We start from the raw sequence: 15,044 nt of genomic DNA on the forward strand, positions 1-15,044 counted from the left end.
CTGGTTAAAACAAAAGACAAGACAAGGTTATCCATTAACCCTAACTTTTCACCTGTGACGACACCTACCACTCTCCACATGTTCAAAGTTCAATTTTTTTTTTAACTTTTTAACTTTTTTACCACACCCTTTTTTCAATATTATTTTACTTTGAAAAATAAGAAACAATTTTTTTAATTCACGCGTAAAAATGTGTGCTTTAATTTGAAATGGGTAGATGTAATGGTTTAGGAAGTGAGGGATTTGATGAGTTGAAGTTTGCGCTGGAACAAGTTAGTTGACGGGCACGTGTCGTTTGTGTGAAGGTGAAGATGATGGAATGTGCGAATGGATAAGGATGTTAATTGAGAGGGAAGTGTGTTTGGGGAGATTTGATTGGAGGGTGAGGGAGGAGGTTTGAGAGGGGTGGGTGAGTTTAGGAAAGCCCTATCTGGAATTGAATTTGATGACAGTTTGAGAGAGAAAGGGGAACAGAGAGAACCATATCCTAATTCGACGCTTTATGTACTCTTTTTTTTTTGTAAATTTTTGTTTGGTTGCAGTTGGGATTGCAGAGAATAGCAGGTAGTTGGCAAAGAGAGTGTGAGAAGCTGAATGGAGAGCGAACCGCAAAGTGCAGGCAAAGATGAGGTTCTATCAGTTGAGCTTTCAGCTCCTTCTGCTTGGAAGAAACTGGTCTCTTCTCATTCCTTTCTCTTTCTCTCTCTCTCTCTGTCTCTGATTTATTTTAATTTATTTTCCACTCTGTGTTTTGATTTATTCTCTATTTTTCTTATTTGAAACAGATATATGTAAGCTTCCAATTTCCATGGCTTTTGGTTGTTACCGATGTTATAGTCTTATTACATGTTTTTGTTACATGTTATGTTTTTGTTATTTTCTTTCAGTTTGAATGGTTCAAAGAATTCGGTGCTGATTTTTGTTTTGTGGGTTTTTCAGAAAGGAATGACCTTGGGGGGAAAATGGTTTTAATGTTTTTGTGTTGGTGTAAACAGTTGGAAGAATTCAGTGTGAATTTTTGTTTCTAGGGTTTTCTGGAGAGGGGTGACCTTCTGATGATGGTGCCTTTACCAGAAAGTCTGGTGTTTTTTTTTCTCTAGTGAGAATTTGGTGCTGAGTTTTGTTTCTAGGGTTTCCCGAAGGGATTAAAATGGTACCTTTGTTGCTGAGAAAAAACCTGGTGTTTTAATTTTTTGTGTGGAATTGTTTGGATTTGGAAGAATTCGGTGCTGAATTTTGTTTCTAGAGTTTTCAGGAAATGGGTTGTGATTATGGTCAATTTTGTTCAATTCAAATTCTGCTGTTAATTTTTTTTTGCAGTGTCAATGTTTTGAAGAATTCTGTGCTTAATTGGGTTTTTAGGGTTTTCCCCAAAGGGCTAACCTTGTTACAACAGTTTTTTTGTTTTTCTAATTTCATTGTGGTAACACTGAGTTCAGATCCTGTTTCTTTGTTCAATTTTTCTTTCTTCTTTTTAGTTTTAATGCCTTTGCAATCTGCTGCTTTCTTTCATTGTGATCCCTGCCCAAATTTCCTGAGATACTAGAAGATTCTGGGCATCTCATGTAAAAGTAGAAGACCATGTCTCTTTTTATCTGGTATCATGTCATGTTTCCATGGATTTGTGGTTGTCTTTAAATCTGTGCTTTTGCTAACATTATTTGTGGCTTTTGGGTTTTTCGGTATGTTATGTGATTCATAAAATTTTGGTGTTGATTCTATTCCATTGCTGCACCATTCCTTCCTTATTAAATGCATAGATATGTCTGTCTTTCCGGATTCTGAAGTGCAATTTTCCCTATCTGAAATATTTCAAACAACATGCTATGGAAACTCTTGAACTCTTTAGGAACAATATTGATTGATTCATTTTAGATCCTTATGTGAACTGAAGCTACTAATAAAAAGTGAATTTTTGAGGTAAATATATGCCTGTTTTTGTGAAATCTCGTGTTTTCATATCGATCCATTAAAAGATGTGGTAGCTGCATGGAGTTGCTTTCACCAGAGATGCAATTTTCCTTTCTCAAACCTTTTACCAGACACGCACTAACTGACCTATTCTAGAACGAGCATTTTTTTGTGAACGAGTCTTAGTCATTTATTGGTCATCAGAACCTTCTGCTTTTTTTATAAGTGTTCTAGCCAGGAGGGATGTCTCTCAACCAGAACATGCAGTTAAGCCAGAACCAGTGGTTTCTAGTCCTAGAGTGTTGTGTGTTGCCGATCGGCCTCCTATGCCCTTTATGCAAGGGTTTTCTTTCCGTTTCCTCATCACATAAAATTGTAGTAACTCTAATCCTGCGTATCTGTCAATTATCATGAATTCTTCACCTCCCATAAATGTCGTGATCAGGAATGATATGCCCATAAGTTCTGATGGACTCAGCCCATAATCCTACAATAAGCTATTATTATACAATGATCTATGCAGTGTACATGTTTCTTGAACCCCATTATATCCTTTCTGCTTTTTGTTTTATAAGCTATTATTATGCAAAGATCTATATAATGCAGATGTTTCTCTGTGGAACTCTGACCTTATTGGTATAGAGGGGTTGCTTGTAATATCTGTACTGTATGGAAGTTGCATTGTGATGCTTACTTTGGTTCCACTCTGCAGTTCTTCCCTAAGAAAGTAGGAACACCAAGGAAAAGTGAGATTGTGTTCATAGCTCCTACTGGGGAAGAGATCACTTCCAAGAAGCAGTTGGAGCAGTACCTTAAGGCACATCCTGGGAATCCTGCCATCTCGGAGTTTGACTGGGGAACCGGTGAGACCCCTAGGCGGTCAGCAAGGATTAGTGAGAAGGTGAAATCGAGCCCAACGGCAGAGACTGAGCCTCCAAGGAAAAGATCCCGAAAATCATTCGGTTCAAGGAAGGACAACAAAGAAAACGAACCCGCTGCTGAAGAATCCAAACCAGATCCGGATGAAACTGATAACAACAAGCAAGAAAAGACTGATGCAGAGGAGATCAAGAAGAGTAATGCTGAAGTGCAAAAGGCAACAGCTGAAAAGCCTGAGGGAGGAGAAGAAGCATTGTTGGCTGAGTCAGAGGAGAAAATAGCTTTGAATACTGAGGAGATCACTGAAAAACCCCAAGAGGAGGAGGAGAAGGTCACTGAAAAGCCTGAGGAGCAGGAGGAGGTCATTGAAACACCCCAAGAGGGAATTGCACCAGGAAAAGCAAATGGGACAGTGGATGACAGTAAGCAAGAGATAGAAGATGCTGTGATTCCTGATGCAAATGGAGGAGCTGAGAAAGTGAACCTGAACCCAAATGTGGAGGAGACGAACAATAGCAGAGAAATCCCAGTAAGTGATGGAAAGAACAGCATTCAAGCAGAGGAGCAAGTAAATAAAATGGTGGACAATGGACAGGTTATTTGGAGCTGTGCTCAGTGAAAGTGTATCTGCATTGATCTTCTTCATCTTGTAGTTTAAGGTGCTTAAACATAGGTGGTGACTTTTGTAATGGTATTTAAGTTGGTGTAGCTGTTTTATGAGCTCCTGGATTATTATTGTAGTTTTGTACTGTTTCTTCAGATTTGGTTGTAATTAGGATGAACACAAACGCGTCCTAGACTAGATCTTTTGGGTTTCCATAACCAAGTTATGAACGATCCTTGTAGGCTTTTGCACACATTTGTGTTAGGAATTAAATGTTTTTGACTTTTACATTTCTTGGCCTCTTTTCAATAATCTTTTTCAGCTACTGATTGAAAGGGTAGAAACGAATTTGAGTATGTTAGAGATGTTTTTTTAGTAGGAGAAAAATGTTTTCTTTTTATGACTGATTTAAAAATATTTTATTTTTATTTTTATCCTATAATTTTAAATTTTTAGAAAATTAATATATATTTTTTTATATTGTGTTAGAATAAGAAGTTTTACAAATATTTTTTAAATTAGAAGAATTATTATTAAAATAAACACGTGCTTCGCGTGGGTAAAATGATAAACTTTTGAGCACTAAAAAAACCTGATTTCTAGACGCCTATAATTGCTTGTCTTATTCATTTCAAAATTTGTCAGAAGAGAGCATTGATTTCATAATAATAGTGTTAGATATTTTCAATGCTTAATAATTTTTTACATGAAATAGGTGACGCATTATAATAAATAATGCTTTATTATATGTTTTAGGTCATTTTCGATACAAGGTTTATTATTATAATAAATTATAAATTTTCTTACGTGTAGTAAAAAAAGAAGTTTTAAAAGGTTAGGTTTCAAACGTATAAAAATATGAATTTTCATAAACAAATCCTAAATGACCTGTTGTACCATATTGATGTCAGAGGGTTATCCACATCTGAACCTCCAAGGAGTTTGGGAATGTAATTTCTGTGCTTTTTCTGCACAACCAATGGCCCAGGTAGTTGGGGGTTGGTTCCTTAAAATAAATGAAAAAAATAAACTATATTCCAATGGATAAAATTTCTGACAGTTCAGGCCACTCCTTAAATTTATTTTATGAACTCTAATTCTAATTGAGGGTTAGATTAATTTAAGTAAGTAATTAATTTATTTTATTTATATTAAAAAGTGAACTTTAAATATAATTTAATCTTATAAATCTAGATAAGATGAGGTTCGTCAGCTCGTGCATAAACTATATATTTAATGGTGGTTCAATAGCGACTCTATAACGGATGACCTAATAAGATAAATTCTAAATGACTTTAATAACATATTAAGAAGTAAACTTTAGATTTAACTCAATTTTTTAAAACCGTCTTATAAAGTGAAGTTTGCACGCACTTATATAATATATGAAATATTTAGTAGATATGAAATGTTTTGAGTCTATTATGAAGTGTAATTTAAACCTACCTCAACTTTATAATTTGTTTATGAATAATCTGGTAATAGAAGATCTTATTAGTTCAACAAACTTTCACTCAAATAAACTTTAAATAACTTTAATATCATATTAAAAAATAGACTTCAAACCTATCTCTTTATGTAAAACTTGAATCAAACGAATGAACATTGATTTAATTAATGGATTAATGATTTTCCAAATAGGATCAAACATTGAGATGTTGTGCATGGGCAGTGTTGTGAAGTGTGACCCCAAGCATGAGGGCACGAAAGGTATTGATGACCAATTTACACATCCTTGGTGTGTAGCAACGCTGCAGACACATTGAGTTGATCAAAATTGTGAAAAAGGTATACTTTAAGGAGAGTTAAAGGGTGGTGAAAGGAAGAATATATTCTAAGTCCCTGAAAACATATTCTTGTTTTATATTTCAGTCATCTTTTGTTTAAGGCTAAGAATCTTGTTCAGATATTTTTGTGATCATCTTTTGTCAAAAAGCTAGGAATCTTTAGTTTATGAGGAAAAGTTTTGCATCACCCCAAGGATTGCCTATCAATTCTTCACCGTTATTCACTTACATAATATAGGGAACTCACATCATTTCCATGAGTGGAATGCTCTATCATTCTTAACATCCTCACACTACAGACCATGTTCTCTTACTCAACTTCCTTCTTTCTTTCCCTTCTCTTCTTCTCTGTAACACTTTCTCATGGTGTGTTTTCCTCAACTCATTTTCTCTTTTCCCACTTCATTTTGGATAGTTAATAACAGTTTGCAATGACACTTTCATTACAATTTAATTTCCATGCATGACCAGTAACTGAACCAATTACAAAATCATGAAAAAAATACTACTTTTAGAGTAGTTATTTCTGCATAGATTATTTCCTCTTTTATACCATGCACAAAGTTTTGTTCAGCATGTAGTTACTAGATATAAAACCGGTTTATGAAATGATGTTTCAACAATACCCTTTGGCTTGGAAACAAAGTTCATGTTACTTTTATGCATGAATTGTTTTTTAATGACATGGATTTCAAATTTTAACCATGTTTTGATATTCTTGTGTGGTGCAGTTGTGGGGGATAAAATATTTACTGGTACATATGGAGTAAACTATGGTAGGATTGCAGACAATCTACCTTCTCCTGAGAGTGTGGTCACCCTTCTGAAAGCTTCCAAGATCAGGAACATCAGAATATATGATGCTGATCATCAAGTGCTGAGTGCCTTCAAAGGGTCAGGGATTGGAATCATTATTGGGCTACCAAATGAGTTTCTGAGAGACATAAGTCAGGGGGAGGATCGTGCCATGAATTGGATCAAAGAAAATGTTCAGCAGTTTCTTCCAGGAACCAGAATCCGTGGCATTGCTGTGGGGAATGAAATTCTAGGAGGAGGAGATATGGGGCTGTGGCAAGTTTTGCTGCCAGCAGCAAAAAATGTGTACACTGCTCTGTCTAGGCTCAATCTGGCACACCAAATTCAAGTTTCAAGTCCTCATTCTGAGGCTGTTTTTGCAAATTCCTACCCTCCATCTGCATGCACTTTTAGGGATGATGTGCTCCCTTTCATGAAGCCCCTTTTGCAATTCTTCTCACAAATTGGCACTCCTTTCTACATAAATGCATACCCCTTTTTGGCCTATAAAAATGACCCCCAACACATTGACATAAACTATGCTCTCTTCAAGAAAAATGCAGGGATTTATGATGCCAAGACAAAGCTGCACTATGACAACATGTTCATGGCTCAAATTGATGCAGCTTATGCAGCCTTGGAGAAGGTTGGGTTTGAGAAGATGGAGGTGATTGTTTCTGAGACTGGTTGGGCCTCTCGTGGGGATGACAATGAAGCTGGTGCAACAGTGAAAAATGCAAAGACTTACAATAAGAACTTGAAAAAGCTCTTGCTCAAGAAAAAGGGCACCCCTTATAGGCCTAAGATGGTTGTGAGGGCTTATATTTTTGCTCTCTTCAACGAGAATTTGAAGCCTGGTCCAACTTCTGAGAGAAACTTTGGATTGTTCAAACCAGATGGCAGCATTGCATATGATATTGGCTTCACTGGACTCACTTCTTCTGCAACCTCCACCTTTCTTTCCTTCAAGGTATGCTTCCTCTTACACTTTCTATTACTGAGTATGAACATAATTGGTGGAAAGTGAATGCTGATGATGCAGCAATTATGCATTTGCAGGGTATTGGATCTTTATGTTTCATGGTTTCTACTAGTTGTGCAGCTTTTCTTCTTCTTGTTGCATTGTAAGCAATCAAAAGATTGAATGTACAAGTGAATTCAATGATTAATTCTTTGGATGTAACAATTTTCATAACTCAAAAGCAATTCAAATTGTGGAAATTCCCATGTATCTGATTTCCTTGTCTAGCTCATTAACCTTTTTTATATATATATATATTCATCTTTAATATTATTTACACTCACCAACCAAGTATTAATATTGTTTTCTCCCACTATTATAGTGATTTTAACATGTTTTTATACAATTATTTCTTTTAAAAATAATTTTGTCCCCTACTATTATTTATACTTCTTAAAAAAAATAACTCTGTACAAAATTTAGATTGGATAATAAAAAGGGCAAATAAATATCAATTTTTAACTTTTATTTATTACTATATTATATTCATGCAGAACAATTATTTTCTAAATATATTATATTATTGTAATGACTTATGTTAATCCTTTAGAATTACATCATGATGAGATTATAATCACTGAATTAATATATTACATATAACTATAACTATTTTGAAGTCTATAGATTCAAAGTTATTATACTTGACGAAATTCATTAAAAATGTATTATCATAAAAAAACTACAGTTATTATTAAAAGACAATCTTAAAATTTGAAACATTTTCTTAATGTTATTAATTATGTGAAAGCATATTTTCATTTTCAATTAAATGCAAAAGGGAGAAAAATGAGAAAAATAAATAAATGTTTGTGGTTGGTATGTGAAGACTTTGAAAGTATGGCGTAACGACTAAGGCCGAAGAGTGGCGTTTCCATCGGTGCGGCCACACCAACCACACGTTAAAGATATAATTCTAATTTTTCATGTTTCAATTTTTTTAATGAAAAGAAAAATTATTTTTGTAAAAAATTTATTATAAAAATAAAATTAAAAATTAAAAATAATAGAATCCAATTACATGAAAAACGTTTTATAAATTATTTCATTAAGGAAAGTAAAATCAATTGAAATATAATTATAAGAAGCGTGAGATTATATATCATGTTTATTAAATGGCGGATGTTATAATAAATTCAGCAAATTTTTGTTAAGATAGTATTCTTATCAAACGCAGTTTATATATTTCCTCTTCCCTCAACTTACCAAGATAAATTTTAAAGACAAAATCATAATGGAACATCGACCTCCAAAATAAACGGAGGGATTCTTATTTGTACAAATGATACTTTAAACTTGAAACGAGTATGAAGAAATTAACTATACTTCTTTACCTTTTGAGTTGTGATAACTTAATTTTATAAAATTAGGATTTAGGGTTTGGTGATTAAGAAAATAAATATCAATACCTAAAATATTTTTCCTTTTTTTACATTCCATGAAAGTCAAGTTTATCTTTGACTTGCCACTTTGATTTCTCCCTTTATTTATAGCTTGGCTCTCCATTCAAAACACTCCAACCAAAAAAGACAAACACAACCACCTTTGCCACTCTTCTCTTCACTTCCATTTACACAACAAAACATATCTTGCAAGAAATATGAACATGATGATCAACAACATGTTTAGTTGTCTCTGTCTTAGTGCAGTGGTGCCATTTTTAATGTCTGTGCAGAACACAGAGGCACAGAGCGTGTTCGTGGTTGGAGATGCCACCGGTTGGACAACTCCACAAGATTCCTCCACATACCAATCTTGGGCTTCTGACAACACTTTTGCAGTTGGAGATATTCTGAGTAAGTCTTCTATTTACACCACCATTTTTTACCTTAATTATCCATGCTAAAAAGACAATGAAAAACTACAATCAAAATAATTTTTTGTTTTCTTTAAGTCTTCAATTTTCAGACAACACAACATAACGTTGTTCAAGTGTCGGAAGAATCATACACATCGTGCACTTCGAGTAATCCTATAGGTACAGTTTATAACACGGGTCCGGTCAACGTTACTCTTAACAGAACTGGTCAACATTACTACATCTGTAGCATTGGTCAACACTGTACACGTGGACAGAAGTTAGCCATTAACGTTCTAGCCTCTGCTGTGCCACCTTCCACCGCCACTCCACCGCCGCCTCCACCACCGCCGATGTCTCTTGCATCCACTTTTTCTCCTTCTCCCATTCCCTTCATCTTCATATGTTCATTAGTTTTTGTGTTTTTTTACGCACACTATTAAAAAATTATTAAATAAAATTTAATTTTAAAAACTAAAAGTAATTAGTTATTATATTAATTAAATTATATATTATTTTAGAGATTAAAAAATTATTAATTTTAAATTAGTTTCTATTATTAATAAATAACATTTAAATTGGTATCTAATTAACTATCAAGATTTTAATGATAAATTATCTAGATTCTAAATTTAATAGAAAAATCTCGATAGCTAATTAAATATCAATTTAAATACTATTTATCAATAATAAAAATTAATTTATAAATTAATATTTTTTTTAATTTTTGAAATAGTATCTAATTTACTTAATATAACAATTAATTATTTTTTTTTTAAAAATTGATTATATTTAATAATATTTAGTGTTAATGCATCGAGCATAGGAGGTTTAATACTATTTATGTGTGTGACCTACTAATAAATATTTGTTTACTATGTTGGAGTTGTAGTATTATTCATTATAGTTTCATCAATAAAAACTTTTATGTTTTCTAAATTTAGCTCAAAAGTAATGGTTGATGTAATTTGCAATAAACTATATTCTCAATTAGTCAAAAGTTTAATTTAATTTGGGTAGTTGAGAAATGCTTAGTTAAGCCATTTAATCTTATTGAATATTTATTTTTCTCGTAAAGTATTATGAGAATTGAATGATGATTTTGCTAACTTTAGTTGTAAATTATTTTGAAAAATTATTGGAATAGATTTTATATAGCTTGTTGATAATTTCTCAGTCATTTAAAGTATAAAATCACTTCTGTAACATAAAAGTAAAAAGGGCATGGAAGAAGAAAATCTTCATCTACATGGTTTAGGAAGAAAAAATGTAACTACATTAAATGCGTCTTTTTTTGCAGACTAAGGACATTAAATGTTAAAAAAAATCAGTAGATAATAAGTCCTTTCATCACTTCATTTTACATTTATTTAAGTGAAATTTATAACAATTGATGTGACTGATTCTTAAATTTAAGACCAAAATTTATTTTTTTTAAAAAAAGAAAAATAAATCAACTCAAAGTAACACTTGACTGTATGTTTGGGCACCAAGCCCAAAATGAGCACTTTTATTTTATGGCCCAATAAAAATCGGTTGTTTCTTCCACAGTTCCATAATTTCTTCTGACACCCCATATTTCTTAAATATTAAAAATATCCTTTATTCTATTCTATTAAAAAATCTGAAAGGTATTTTGAATTTGGAAATACCTTAATTTTATAATATAGAATGTGTTTCTTTTAAAAAAATACATCTGAATTATGAATTATAAAATCCGTCAGCAATTTTTGAATTTAGAAATATCTTTCAAATTTTACAATTGAGAATGTGTAAATTAAAAAAATACATTGATTATAGAAAATACCTTTCAAATTCTATAATCCAAATAGTTTTGCTAACTCTACACCATAAACAATTTTAGAGTTAAAGTCATATTTTATAATACGATTTTAAATTTTTTTAAAAAAATTCACATAAAAAGTCATATTCTATGAGTACGACTTTGTCAATTTCATTAAAAAAAATCATGACACTTTTGACAATTTTGATTAAACTTAAAATTAATTTTAAATAAAGTCATACAAGACTTAAATGAGGAATTCAATTATTTTACCTTGAAATCATACTTCTACTCTAAAATAAAACATACCCATATTTATAAATTTTTTTTAACTTAAAATTGTAATTTTTTTTAAAAAGAAAAGCAACTATGCATGGATTTGTATTATACTTGGGATGTGGTTTCTAATATCATGTGCTTTTATCTTTTGCTTTAGTATGAATACGTGTCTTTATTACAAACCTATTGCAAAACATGGTCATCACAAGAATATGATTCTTCAAATTAAAACTTAATTTTCAAGAAAGAGGAGTTCATATGATCCTCACATAAAATGGTTCCAAGTTCTATTTAAAAGTTAATGACTCCAATGATACCAAATCAATTCATTGATAATGTTTATTAAGTTTTTTTTTATTCTTTTCTATAATTTTAATATATTTTGTCTTCTTTGTTCACTAATAACTCATAATTTTATAACTTTTAATAATTTTCTAATAAGATATCTGTTTGATTTTTTTTTTCAAGTCCACATGTATCTCTCGTAGGGCCTTTTTTGTTGGAGTGCAAAACAATTTTTATAGTGTATAATTAATACATGAACGATATAATTTGTTGAATAAAAGTATCATAGATTCGGAATCAAAATATAAGATATAATAAGTTAATTTAGATTGAATTTAACTTAAAATTTACTTTCTTAATAGAACAACCACTTAAATAAAAACAAATACTATAATTAAACTTATAATAAAGAACAAAAGTAAAGTAAAAATCAATTTTATATAAAAAAATATGATTCTGGTAGTTTCTCTTCTTATTTAAGCTCATTCATGCTATCCAAAATATACATATGAGTAATACATTTTTAAATAATTTAGAAATGTAATTAAATTATATACATATATAAAAGATGCAAATTTTATTTTACTAAGGAAAAACTGTAAAATTTGAACTTCATCAAATAGTATCAACTACACATCTCCTTTGAAAGTTTAACATACATTATTTTAATTGAGAGAATAATATAATATTACAGTTCTATTATTTAAGATTACTTTTTAGAAAGGTGATACTTTATTTAAAAGGTAGTCAAACATCAAGATATAAAAACATCACAAGAAATTAGTTCAACCTTATTAATATATAATACACATTCTTAATTCTATATATTTATTTTTATTTAAAATTTGATTCGATTTTTATTTGTTTTTGTATTGCATCTCTACATGTGTATGATTGAGACAATTTATTTTATTTTTTTAGTTATGAGTCAAATAAGTCATTGTTACATGATCTTGTTTGACTCACAAACTAATTTTTATTGTTTAAATCAACTTAATACAAAAAATGAGAAACATAAAAAAATAACTTACAGTTATCAAACTAGCCCAAGGTTTAATATCACTTTTCATTGTGTTGTAAGTTGTGAAACTCGGGCACTCCTCTTAAATGGTGTGTCGGTGTCCGATATCTGTAAGATACGTATCCGTGAAGTGTCCAATTCAAAAAATATTTGTTAGATTTTTAACAATTGTAGTACGGTTTTAACACAATTTTAAAAAAGAAAACTACATTAATTTTCTAAAAATTCAAGCTTTATTGTATAAATTGTTATTATGATTATAAAAATAAGAAACAAATCAATGTGAATAGTAATGAAAAACATCTTTCTGCTCAACAAAATAATTTGAAACATATTTGTGCACATAAATTTTTATTGTCAATTTATATAATTCATAATTATATAATATATAGATTCGTGTCCCGTGTCCTACATTTTAGAGATTTTATGTATCGTATGAGTGTATGTGCTACATATGTTATAAGTTTAAAAAAATTAAATATTAATAAATTAGATTTTATTTTTCTTAGCTCAATCTATATAGGTAATCTTACATTTTTTTTTTAAAATGATAATAAAATGCAAAAAAAAAGGAAAAAAGAGTTTTATTAAATTGAAGCTTGACTTTTTACAAGATTAACCATTGAACAAAGCATCAAAGGGGAATTAGTTTGTATTCTTTGCATGTAAAAATTTACAAGATCCACAACATCATCATTATTATTTTTTTTTATTTAAAAAAAAAACAGAGAAAACTCTTTTCAGAGGTAAACACTCCAACAAACAAACAATGAGATGAGTGAGTAAAACGTCAGCATCACCGAACACGCAATTCCCTCAGACGGGAAGCGCCGCCGTGACTGGTCGCGGATCCACTGCGCCGGAGTGCACCACAGCCTCCTCTATTCTACCGTCAAAGTAATCTTCACCGTTCATCTCATCAAGCACCATCACCAATCCCATGGCAAAGGCCGCATCAAAACCACTCTTTACGCAAAGCAGAAACACTTCCTTCCCCAGCATAACGCTCGTGGTGGGGTCCACCTTGCGACGAATCTCAGCCACTGTTTCCTTCGCCGCATTCACTACCTTGCACCGCCGCTGCGGGAAACACCCTTCGATCAGGTACTCCACACCCGCCCTATCGTACACCTCCACCGCCACGCTCGTCCTCGACCGTCCGATGATCGACGATCTCTTCACGCTGAAAACAGCTCTATCTCCTTCCCTTCTCTCCCCTCTGAACCCTTCCCACCGTTGATGAAGACTCGGTTTCTGTGAAATCAATTAAAAAACTTTCTCAGTTGTGAAATAATAGGAAACAAACAAACCCTAGTTTTCCATTAACAATTTCGAATTTGTTTGTTATACTTATCAAATCACCCATTATCATATTATTATCGGACCATCTATAATATATAGTCTCATACACGAATTAGTAGTTTTGTGTCTTAGAATCGACTAATCATAATCTCTCATCGATCAGACTATCTATAATATATATAGTTCGACACACGAGTTAGTAGCTTCATGCATTGGAATCCACTAGAGATCTCACATCGACTAATCTCTCTATTGATTAGACCATCTATAATATATAGTCTCACACACAAGATTATAATCAACTAAAGATTTTACATCAACTAGAAATTATGAAATTTCTTAATATATAAATGAGTGAAAATCTCACCTTATAAATCAGTTTTATGAAGTTAAACCGAGAAAGAAAAAAATGTGTACCTTCCGGCGTAGAGTGAGAAGAGAACGGCCGCCGGGATCCATGAGAACAAGCTCGTCTTTGTCGCGTGAGCGTGGACCATAGGAGTCGAATCGGAAAACGAGTTGACCCTTGGAATCGTAGACGGCGAAGCCATCGCCGTTGAAGAAGAGAGAGGTTTTGAGCACTGTGAGGTGCCTCTCTTCGTTGGTAACGTACCCTTCTTGCACCACCAACTCCTCTCTCATTTTTGTTCCTGTTCCTTCAACCTTTCACATCTCGTGTTTCTATATATACTGCCAAACCACAATTGAACTGCAATGGAATAAGGAAAGGTATCAATGTATCATACATATGCTTTTGTTTTTTTCTTTTAGTATTCACTGCTGCTACTATTAACGTGGTATTTTATATGTGTGGACAACAACAAAAGTATCATGCTTTCATTTGCTTCCGTGTTTCTGTTGTTCCTGTTCAACCGTCTACATCATTCTTCTATTTGTTTTCTACTTTCTAATCATAACCTCTCACCCACCTAATTAATCGAATCTCAAACACACTGATTAAGATATAGAAACAAAAAGTTATTAATGGTGGACACCACTATGTACTAGAGACAAGGATAATACATTTTATGATATAGAAGTGCATGCAAATCTCATTGGATAAATTAATTATATAAGATTGAGTTAAGTTTCAAGTCAACTTCTTAATATGGTATCGGAACACCTTCCACACACTCTCGGCAACTTCTTACAAGACTCATGGGTCTAAATCTCACCTTATAAGTCGATTTTATCAAGATATTTCGTAGTATATAAGAATCTTACACTTATAATCGAATATCACTCGGATGACATATTCGAAATGGTTACAAAGTACCATTTAAGCATCCTTTCATACATATTATTAGTGTAATTATGATACAAATTGTAACCTTAAGGATGAAATTATCTCAATTACTCACCCTAATCCATACTCAATATCATAGGTCTACTATAACCCTATAAATTCGTACCCAATATCGGAAGTCTACTATAACCTTGTAAATATACATTCCAATCAAGATAACGAAGCTAAAATTGAAGAGTAGTATTTATCATTTTTTTTACCATATATCGATTACTAACTTAAACATCAGAGTATTTTTTTCAAATATGATCACCATGATATCAATAAAGAAAAATA

General features: G+C 31.9%; 4 protein-coding genes across 4 annotated transcripts; 3 read left to right on the forward strand and 1 right to left on the reverse strand.

The window, feature by feature from the left end:
- The first annotated feature begins 40 nt into the window (after positions 1-40).
- MBD11 (methyl-CPG-binding domain 11) lies at positions 41-3,684 on the forward strand. Its single transcript, XM_068621363.2, has 2 exons — positions 41-675; positions 2,624-3,684. The coding sequence occupies exons 1-2, from the start codon at positions 595-597 to the stop codon at positions 3,407-3,409; spliced, it is 867 nt and encodes a 288-aa protein (XP_068477464.1). The 5' UTR covers positions 41-594; the 3' UTR covers positions 3,410-3,684.
- Positions 3,685-5,391: 1,707 nt separating this feature from the next.
- Positions 5,392-7,266, forward strand: LOC137819518 (Glycosyl hydrolase superfamily protein). Its single transcript, XM_068623397.2, has 3 exons — positions 5,392-5,547; positions 5,913-6,946; positions 7,036-7,266. Exons 1-3 carry the CDS (start codon positions 5,484-5,486, stop codon positions 7,102-7,104), a joined length of 1,167 nt encoding a protein of 388 aa, XP_068479498.1. The 5' UTR covers positions 5,392-5,483; the 3' UTR covers positions 7,105-7,266.
- A 1,249-nt stretch (positions 7,267-8,515) lies between these two features.
- On the forward strand, positions 8,516-9,792 carry LOC137818604 (mavicyanin). Its single transcript, XM_068622126.2, has 2 exons — positions 8,516-8,790; positions 8,889-9,792. The coding sequence occupies exons 1-2, from the start codon at positions 8,595-8,597 to the stop codon at positions 9,233-9,235; spliced, it is 543 nt and encodes a 180-aa protein (XP_068478227.1). The 5' UTR covers positions 8,516-8,594; the 3' UTR covers positions 9,236-9,792.
- Positions 9,793-12,726: 2,934 nt separating this feature from the next.
- On the reverse strand, positions 12,727-14,233 carry LOC137818128 (protein LURP-one-related 12). Its single transcript, XM_068621364.1, has 2 exons — positions 13,880-14,233; positions 12,727-13,414 (listed from the first exon to the last, which is right to left on the reverse strand). Exons 1-2 carry the CDS (start codon positions 14,102-14,104, stop codon positions 12,977-12,979), a joined length of 663 nt encoding a protein of 220 aa, XP_068477465.1. The 5' UTR covers positions 14,105-14,233; the 3' UTR covers positions 12,727-12,976.
- Between the last annotated feature and the right edge of the window lie 811 nt (positions 14,234-15,044).

The sequence above is a fragment of the Phaseolus vulgaris genome, chromosome 10 (assembly GCF_051622355.1).
Source record: "Phaseolus vulgaris cultivar YP4 chromosome 10, ASM5162235v1, whole genome shotgun sequence".
NCBI classification, from domain to species: Eukaryota; Viridiplantae; Streptophyta; class Magnoliopsida; order Fabales; family Fabaceae; genus Phaseolus; species Phaseolus vulgaris.

What these genes read in the sequence shown, in the direction of transcription:
- MBD11 (XM_068621363.2), top strand. Translation starts at nt 595, where the DNA reads ATGGAGAGCGAACCGCAAAGTGCAGGCAAAGATGAGGTTCTATCAGTT. An exon ending in CTTCTGCTTGGAAGAAACTG is followed by an intron (nt 676 to 2,623) that starts GTCTCTTCTCAT and finishes TCCACTCTGCAG; the next exon opens with TTCTTCCCTAAGAAAGTAGG.
- LOC137819518 (XM_068623397.2), top strand. Translation starts at nt 5,484, where the DNA reads ATGTTCTCTTACTCAACTTCCTTCTTTCTTTCCCTTCTCTTCTTCTCT. An exon ending in CTCTGTAACACTTTCTCATG is followed by an intron (nt 5,548 to 5,912) that starts GTGTGTTTTCCT and finishes TGTGTGGTGCAG; the next exon opens with TTGTGGGGGATAAAATATTT. An exon ending in CCACCTTTCTTTCCTTCAAG is followed by an intron (nt 6,947 to 7,035) that starts GTATGCTTCCTC and finishes ATGCATTTGCAG; the next exon opens with GGTATTGGATCTTTATGTTT.
- LOC137818604 (XM_068622126.2), top strand. Translation starts at nt 8,595, where the DNA reads ATGAACATGATGATCAACAACATGTTTAGTTGTCTCTGTCTTAGTGCA. An exon ending in TGCAGTTGGAGATATTCTGA is followed by an intron (nt 8,791 to 8,888) that starts GTAAGTCTTCTA and finishes GTTTTCTTTAAG; the next exon opens with TCTTCAATTTTCAGACAACA.
- LOC137818128 (XM_068621364.1), bottom strand. Translation starts at nt 14,104, where the DNA reads ATGAGAGAGGAGTTGGTGGTGCAAGAAGGGTACGTTACCAACGAAGAG. An exon ending in TTCTCACTCTACGCCGGAAG is followed by an intron (nt 13,415 to 13,879) that starts GTACACATTTTT and finishes TTGATTTCACAG; the next exon opens with AAACCGAGTCTTCATCAACG.